Raw genomic sequence first — 9364 nt, 5'->3', positions numbered from 1 at the left:
CTCTCTCTGTCTCTCTCTCTCTCTCCTGCCCACTTAACTCCGTTCCCCATGCCCTAAATAAGCTCTATTCTATACTATACCATCTTGTGGCTGTCTCTCAGGGGGAAAGGATGCCTCGCCGAGACACCTCCTTCCCCCATACCTGACTGTACCTCCACCAAAACATATTTCTTCTCTCTTATCTTTTAATAAAATACAACAAGAACAGTACCCAGTTCTGCCTCAATAGGTGAACTCACGCTAATTTTTTTGTTTGTTTGTTTGGTTGGTTGGTTGGATTTTTGTTTGTTTTTTGAGACAGGGCCCTCTGTAGTCCAGACTGACTACCAACTTGTAGCCAAGGATAACCTTGAACTTGTGATCCCCCTGCCCCCTGAGCTGTTTTTGTTTGTTGTTTTGCTATTGTTTTTGTTTGTTTGTGTTTGTTTGTTTGTTTGTTAAGACAGGGTTTCTCTGTGTAGCCCCGGCTGTACTGGAACTCACTCTGTGAGACCAGGCTGGACTTGAACTCAGAAATCCACCTGCCTCTATTTCCCAAGTACTGGGATTAAAGGCGTGTGCCACCACTGCCCAGCTTGTTATTGTTTTATTTTTTATTTTTTGAGATAGATCTTTCTTTGTAGCACCGGTGGACCTTAGAGTTCCCATCCTCCTGTCTCAGCATCCCCAGGGATGGGAAGGACCTATGCACCATCATGCCCAGCTTCATCACACATCACTTTATTTTTTGATATGTGTTTTCTTCACAAATACACACTCCAACTGTTAGTAATCAAGAGAAGAAAATTTAAATGCTCTTTGAAAAAAAAAACTTTCCTAGATACCAAGAATTGAGGCACATTGAATGGCTCTCTGGGGTGTTTGCAATCGCAAGCTGTTCTCACCTGTGTAATTAATTCTTTAATGAAGGGACGGCAGGTCTCATTTTTCCTAAAACCACCACTGACCTGGAATTCCCCAACTCCCTCCACCACCAACACACATACATCCCTCACATTCCTGTATTCCTCTGTATTCCTCTGTATTCATCCCATTATATGACACCTATTTGTTTATGATACTTTCCTTTCTGTGTTGTGTGACTCTCCAGGCTCCACTGGGGGAACCTTAACAAAATGTATCCACTCAGTAAATACTCCCCTTAGGCTGGACATAATCGCTGTCATGTTGGCAACAGTATGAGCAAAGGGTTGGCAAACCCTCACTGAATTCTTTGAAGCCATATTGAAAACACTCTTAGGGCTTTGAAGTAAGCCAGCTCAGGGGATGGTTGGAGAGAAATGATCAGTCTAGCAAATGTCTACTCACTCCAGGCAGGACAGAGCATGTTCCCCCAGAGTTAGCGCTTCACCTAACCCAGCTCAACAGGGTGCACTTTCAACTGCTTTTCAATCATGACCCAATTTGAAAAGCTACTATTTTTGGTTTCCTTGAGAAAGAATGGGAATGCTCAAGACACAGGAGAAATATGTGTTCACTTCTTCAAAAGGACAAAGTCTAAGAAGGGACTATACACTTGTGAACATTGAACCCTCTCTTCAAAGAGTCTAAGACACTACAAAAGAAGCTTAATATTCTGGAATACATGGTTCCTACAAGTTTCCTATTTTTGCAGAAATCAGGGCAGAAGTCATAATAGAGGAAGAAAACCACTTGCCTTTCCCCTCCTGTTTTCAGTGTTGGTAATGGTACCCAGAGCTTTGTAAATGCCAGCAGAGGGCTCTACCTTAGAACGATACCTCCCAGCTCTCAAACCAACCCTTCTTTTAAAGATGAACTTGGTTCAGTTTCTAGGACTGGTTTCTCAATGACTTTCTAGCAAGTGCCCCAAGTCTGGTGCAACAGTGACCGATGGTTTAGACAGGTTTCCACATGTGATATGAGAAGAAACTATTTATTTACTGCTTAACATGGCACATGACACAGATAGTATAAGAAGTCAAAAGACACAGTGACTTTTCATCCAGTGGCTTGACCTGGCTTCCCAAGGATGCCATGAATGCACTTTCTAAAGTCTTCAGAAGAGCAACAGAGAATTCAGAGTCTCTTTGAAGAAACATGAGAAAAGAATAAACTGAGGTGGCTTTGAATCCCATATTTGAAGTTACTAAAGGTGAGGATGTAAGATTTTGTTTTTTTAAATATGGGAAACTGTACTAGGCATAGTAATCTTAAGGGCAGAACTATAAAAATATCTGTACGATATTTATAGTTATGATGCTGTTAGTGGCCTGAAATACTGAACAGTTCTTCAAACAAACGGACAGTGTGTATTGCAGCACACGTGTAATTCCATCAGTCAAGAGGCATCAGCAAGCAGACCAAGAGTTTGAGATCGCTGAGCACAGTGGCCCAGGACTTTAATTCCAGCATTTGGGAGGCAGAGGCAGGAATCTTTCTGTGAGTAGAGAGGCCAGTCTGGTCTATGTAGCAAGTCCCAGGCCAGCCAGGGACACTTAGTGAGATGCCCTCCTCTACTCCAAAAAGAGCTCATAGTCATGTTCAACTACTCAGTAAACTGGAGTCCAGCTGGGGCTATATGAGACCCTGCTCAACAAACAGAAATGCAAAACAATGACAAAATCCAACTCTGACCTGGAACAAAGTCAAATATCAGTTAGTAGCAGAATGGTTTAAAAGTTTTGGTGTGTTCACATGATCGGATACACAATACTTTTTAAAAAGTTGAACGAAATAAGTCAGACTTCTAGAGGCTGACTATGCTGTTATGATTCCAGTCATAAAGCTGCAAATCAGACAAAGCTAGGTAGAACATGCATGTAGTGAGCTGGGCTTAATTCCTAGCATCCAAATAGAGACAAACAATAAACTCATCAATCAGAACGACCTAGATCACTGCCAGTCAGGACACTGGTTAGACTTGAAGAGGATATGACCAGAGGAAACCCTTGGGGAGGTTGGGAAGCTGTTTTCTGATCTGTCTCCTGGCTGTGGAGTTTCTCTGTGAACTCGCCTTAGCTACATACTCATGTACTCTTGCAGAATTATGTTTAACACTGGTGGATTGTTTTAAAAGTGGTACTCACGGGGGCAGAGTTCTTCAGGAAGCACAGAGCAGTGTACTGGATACAACTCTCTCACTAGAGATGTGTTCTGATGGAATTCCCTTTCCTCTACATCAAATGCTCTAAACCTGTGGGTCTCAACCCTCAAAAGACCATTGGAAAATGCAGCTATTTATATTATGATTTATAACAGAAGCAAAACTATAGTTATGAAGTAGCAATGAAAATAATTTTATGGTTGGGGAGGGGCCACCAAAGCATGAAGAACTGTATTAAAGGGTCACAGCATTAGGAAGGCTGAGAACCACTGCCCTAGATGGAAGCCACAGTTCTCTCTTGGGATCTGGATCTTCAAGGGAAGAGAGTAGTGGTTTTGATATAACTGCCCTCTCGTTGCTACCACGAAGCTCAAACCTCTAGTCAGGTCAAAGGTGGAGGGCAACTGTTACTGTTACATTCTAACAGCATTAGCTAGAACTGGCCAAGGAAGCTTTAAATTCCTGTCTGACTGGGGCAGGGTGAGACCAGAGGAGGTTTAGGATCACGGACATCACCCAGGTTTACAAGCTTCCCCTTCCCTGTACCACCAAGCTGATAGCAAGAGCAATGCCCCTCAATGACTGTGTCTAGGATGACAGTGTGTGAGTCTAGGATCCTCTGGAGTCCTGAAAACTCAGTGTGGGCCAAGGGAATATTTATGAGATTTTTTTTATCTTTCTTCTTCAGCTGAGGACAGAGGAGAGTATGTAGGCTGTCAGCTCAAAATGATGAGCCCAGGGAAGATGAGGGTGGAACGCTGGACCACTTCAGGCCTGGACAGTGTACTCCAACACAGGCACCTTTCACCCAGAGAGATGTGGAGCAAAATGCGGTTAAGTTCTCATTCTCCCCAGTCTTTGGAAGGAGGGAGAGACATAATACCACGCAGAGGGGGTGGACCACCAGGAATGACCCTGCCATCTTCCTCCTGGCTATCTAACTTCTTTTTTGCTAGTGGGTGGGAGTAGATTTATTTAATCAGCTCTTAGCCTACAAGCCAAGGACTCCAACAGCCTAGACCTCAGGACTGATTGAGGAAGTACAGATGTAGATAGAAGGGAAGGGACTCAGGGCCTCCTCCTCCTCTTCTTCTTCTTCTCCTCCTCCTCCTGCTCTTCCTCCTTCTTCTCCCTCCCTCCCTTCCTCTCCTTCCTTCCTTCCTTCCTTCCTTCCTTCCTTCCTTCCTTCCTTCCTTCCTTCCTTCCTTTTTACTTTCAAGACAGGCTCTCACTAAGTTATCTAAGTTGTCCTTGAACTCTCTGCATAGCCCAGGTTGGTGTAAGCAAATAGGTACACAAATCTTTCGGTACAAGTTTAAGAACTCCTGACATGCCGAGCAGTGGTGGCACACACCTTTAATCCCAGCACTTGGGAGGCAGAGACAGGTGGATCTCTGAGTTCAAGGCCAGCCTGGTCTACAGAGTGAGTTCCAGGGGAAACCCTATCTCGAAAAACAAACAAACAAACAAACAGAACTCCTGACATACTCAAATCTGTGGACTCTGAAGTCTCTTATATAAAATGGTATTATATATGCTAATAACCTACAGACATCCTCCTATGAAGGAGGCATTTTGGTATAGCCCTATAATCTAAGCATTTGAAAGACCAATGGAGAAGAATCATGGATTTCAGGTCAATTTAGGCTGCCAGAGAGACTGGCACAGACAAACAAAACTCAGTTCTAGATAAGTTCTAATATTAACACAGTGCAAAATAGTTAGGATTAGACCGACTGGTGACTGCTTTGATGACAGCCCAGAACAATGGAAAGCGCTATGGCCAGGATACCAGATAGGGACCATGGTGCTGGTGCTGGTGAGAAGGGGTCCCTGCATGAATCTATTCTAATGGGTGCATCTGCTAGGAGCTGAAGATGGAAGAGGGGTTATAAGCACAAGGCTGCAAGAATGGCAGGAAGGTTCATGTGATTGGGTTAGAAAGACCTGGGAGAGAGTGGCCTTGCAAGGGGATCCCAAGGATTCAATCACAGTCTCTTTAAGTTTGGTGCAAATGTCTGAACTCATAAAGAGGATCAACCAGAGAGGATTTTCCAACCTAAGTTGGAAATCACCAACATGTTGATGGCATCAAAGCCACATGACCAGATGGGATTAACCTGAGACTCTAAAGACTTTCTTTGTTACTATACACTGCATTTGACAGGTCAGATACTGTGCTAAGCCCTTTACAGCCTTTAGTTTGTGTACTCTTCCTGAGGATGCTATAAAGTTGCTCTGTTATTATTCCTATTTTACTGATGTAGGCATTGAGTACAGAAATCCCCAAATGTCTTAGATAAGGCCAACTGCATGAAGAGCAAAGAGATAAAGAGAATTGGTCCAAGAGGTTTGGGTATTCCAGGGTTAAGGGGGTCAGGGAACAAGGGAGCACAGGCTAGAGGCCAGAGCAGCACAGGGGCGGGGAGAGGAGTCTCCGCTATGATGTTCAGACACCAAACTTCTGATCCCCTTGCCTCCACTTCCCAAATGCCATCATCATAGCATGTGCCATCTACCCTGCTTAGAGATGATTTAACATATACACAAGGATGTGTGTAGTTGATAAACAGTGCTAGGGATGGAATACAGCACAGCCACACCCCCCAGTCTTCTTTGGTTTCACTTTTAAATGAACATACTGGCCAGAAAGACAGCCCAGTGTGTAAAGTCTTTGATATGCAATGACAAGGACCTGAGTTTGGACGTCCAAAGCCCATGTAAAAGCTGGATATGGTGGCTCTTTCTTTTATCCTTAGTGCTAGGAGATAAAGAGGTACTGAAAGCTCAGTGGTCAGCTAGTCTACCCGAAACAGTGAAATCCAGATTCAGAAAGAGAACTGCCTCAGAAAAATTAAGGTGTAAAACCACAAAGGAAGAGACCCAGAGTTGACTTTTGGCCTCTACAGGTGCACAGTGCATCTGCTCATGTACACATACACGGGGTGGTGATGAGAACACGTACCTCCTTCCTCCTGGAAGATGGGTAACAATAATACAAGAGCCTCCCAGTGGCTGTGCCTTTGCTGCCAGCAGAACCCAGAGGTGCTTCCTCTGCAGTCACACCAGGAACAGAGCTTCCCCTCTGCTCAGGTGACAGCCATTGCTGGTCCCACTTGCATTAGAAAAGAAATTTCTCTGCTGTGAAATATTAACATTTGTTCACATTTTGCCCTTGGTTTTCAAGCAGAGTTGTTTTTCCTATGTCATCCCATCAATTTGATTTAACACATTTAAACATGCTATTCTGAAAAAGAGTCCAGGCCACAAGAAAACATTAAGACTGCAAGAGCATTTCAGAGTTAACCATGGAGTAGTGAAACGCTAATACAGGCAAGGGAATAGAGGTCCTTTACTGCCTAGGAAAACTAGCTTGGTATTTAACCCCAGGTTCCATCAATTGAGGAAGTTCAGGTATTTTGCAATGGCTATTGGGAGGGATAGGAGAGGCCCCATCAGACTCATAGTCATGGAGAAGGATGTCAGAGGAAGGTGACAAGGGTGCATTTGTTATATCTGGTGCATTGGAAGAATAGCAGCAGAATAGGAAGAGTGGAACTGCTAGCTAGCTCTCCCTCCCTCCCTCCCTCCCTCCCTCCTTCCTTCCTTCCTTCCTTCCTTCCTTCCTTTTTTCCTTTCTTCCTTTTTTCCTTTTTCCTTCCTTCCTTCCTTTTTTCCTTCCTCCCTTCCTTTTTTCCTTCCTTCCTTCCTACTTTCCTTTCCTCCCTTCCTCCTTCTCCCCTTTCTTCCTTCCCTTCTTCTCTCCCTCTTCCCTTATCTCTCTCCTTTCAGGTTGAGCTTTCCATCCTCCTGCCTTAGCCTCTGAAGTCTCAGGATCATGGGTTCTGTGTGCTCAACCATTTCTCTCTACAACAGTAAGATAACTCCATGTGGTCTTGTACCCACATTGTCTTGCTTTAATTCTGGAAACAACTCAAAGTCTCTTTTTCCTATCTCCCTGTTGCCTGGCTCTCTTGACACTTCCACTGTGGAAATGGACAAATTAAAAGCAGTCACTGCTTCTAAAAAAACCTTAATGACCAAGCATCATTAGTTTGGTGTTTTAGCCACATTATCAATTTCCACATGAGTAGAACAAGCTTAATAACAGACCTCTGCTTTTTAGAATAGTTAGGAAGATACAATGGGCTGGTAGCTACAAACCCCTGAGGCTGACACATCATAAGCACAACATGTATATATTTACATACAAATATTACAAATATTTGCTACTATGTGTGGCAAGTAAGGTACCTCTAAAAATGAGTAAATTCCATGTTAATGAACATAGTGTTCAAGGATATTTGAACAAATATGTTATTGTGGTGTACTTTTGGTCATTCTTTTTGGTTTTGTTTGCTTGTTTGTTTGAGACCAGATCTATCTATTATGTAGCTCTGGCTGATCTGGAACTTGCTATGTAGATCAAGTTAGCCTCAAACTCACAGAGATTGCCCACCTCTGCCTCTGGTGGGACTAAAGGCATTCACTACCATGACCAGCCACGTCCCACACTTTTGGTCATTCTTAAATTTGGAAAGGAAAAGATGAAAAGGGATATTAGGGCAGAGAGTGTGGTATACTCAGTGTAGCAAGCCTCAGAAGTACAACATATACTTAGCATGCACCACAAATAAACATAAGCGATGTTAGTGATTAAATGAACTCCAGCTCTCACCCTATTATCTGCTGAGGTCAGGGATCAAGATCTCAATGGTTTGTAACCCACCACTCCCCAGACCTTAACAACCTCTATGACTTATATTTAGGGGGGATCTTTTTCACTCTGTGTCTGTCCCCTGCAAAACTTGGGGATCTATCTCCCAGCATTCATGGAAGAAACAAATGTCACTAAATTCTACTCCTTATCAGCCTAGACTCCAGTTTTGCTTACACATAGCAGTACAGAGGCTAAAGGTCAACCCTACACAAAAGTTCCAAGAATAGCCTTTGAACTATGGACATGAGATGGGAAAAAAAAAATCTCTAGCTGAAAACCATTGTGCACTGTGTACAATTTATGGGAGAAAACAATTTAACTAATTGAAGCCCTTCACACCAGGGTATAAACAAAGCACTAAAAGCCATGAAGCATGGGGGACACCTGGTCTACATCCACTACTTTGTAGAGATGGCCAGGAAGTAGAGGGTATGTAGAACTTGCCCAGCTAAGGCAAATGCAGCTCCTCCTGAGAAGCATGGCTTATAGCACCACCTTCTAGCTGCCTAGCACCTGCTGCCCTGGGTTGGGGTTGGTTTGTTTGCCTTTTTTCCTCCCTCAGTCTTGGGCAGAGAACAAGTCAAGCTGGTTTGAAACTTGTCTGGGCAACCCGTGTCACCTGGTTTGTCTGCGTGTCCTGTGACTTGCAAGCAGACTCACATCATAAATCTTAACCTTGTACTATTTCATGCAGCCTCAAGCAGGGAGGGGGGTGGTGGGTGATGAATCTGGTTTTCTAGGCACCAACCAACACATCCATCATTCTGTAGCAATGACGTCCTGCTTCTCTGTCCACAACAAAGGCTATATCAAAGAACTAAGAGGCTTGACCTTCAACCTACAACCTCACCTCCGACCCCTGTAAAGATAATTTACCAGAGCAAAACCAGCCGCTCCTATATACTCAAAAAGTATACAGCATGCCAAACTGGCACAGCCATTTACAACCTCATTCAGTTATAAAACCCCTGATGGCTTTTCAGGTTAATAGCTATGTAGGTCTGAGGATTTTTCTGACCTGAGAATGCAAAATGGGTCCATCCTCTTTAGTTGCTCCCCTTTAAACCTTCTGGAGACTTCCAAGGCTATACTGAGTTCTACTTCATGCACGGAAGGTCCGCTGTATTACTCTTTCCATCACTGTGACATGGCACTGACAATTTCCCGGTTCTGGTGCCAGGAGGAATCAAGAAGGTATAAAGTTCAAGTGCCTTCAAAGCAATTAAAATAAACAAGCAGGCAAGGAGCTTTTAGGCCACTCCCACCTCTTACAGAGAATTTCATCTGGTGTTGTTACCACACTCCCAGTGCCCAAACTTTGAAGGAGTGATGGGATGTCAGCCCTCTTCATTCACAAGCTTCTCTGTGTCCCCCAACTGGCTGTGACCAGCACCTAGCTTCGTCTTTAATCACCTGTGGGTTTCAGAAGGTTCCAGGCCATTTTCCAGGCTGATATCTGTCTGCACCATCTCCCGCTTCAGTTCTCCGATCTCCGAGGCGATCGTGTCAATGAGCTATACAGAGACAAAAATAGCATGACGTCAGGAAGTGAAGAGGCGGGGCCATGTTCCTAAAGCCAG

General features: G+C 44.0%; 1 protein-coding gene across 8 annotated transcripts in view; it reads right to left on the bottom strand.

Annotated features, from left to right (window-relative positions):
• The window catches only part of Rin2 (Ras and Rab interactor 2), a 206267-nt gene that overhangs the window by 57703 nt on the left and 139200 nt on the right, over positions 1-9364 (bottom strand). For 5 of the 8 annotated variants that reach the window (XM_031372129.1, XM_031372130.1, XM_031372133.1 and 2 more), the window contains one exon: positions 9198-9298. In XM_031372129.1, coding sequence (XP_031227989.1) covers positions 9198-9298 — 101 coding nt within the window. Of the gene's footprint in view, positions 1-8802; positions 8955-9197; positions 9301-9364 lie in introns of those variants that run through there. The other 3 variants (XM_031372134.1, XM_031372136.1, XM_031372135.1) reach the window with 3 other exon arrangements.

Source organism: Mastomys coucha, unplaced genomic scaffold (assembly GCF_008632895.1).
Source record: "Mastomys coucha isolate ucsf_1 unplaced genomic scaffold, UCSF_Mcou_1 pScaffold15, whole genome shotgun sequence".
Lineage (NCBI taxonomy): Eukaryota > Metazoa > Chordata > Mammalia > Rodentia > Muridae > Mastomys > Mastomys coucha.
The sequence above is the reverse complement of the archived record's forward strand: the minus strand, read 5'-3'. Positions and strand labels throughout refer to the sequence as shown.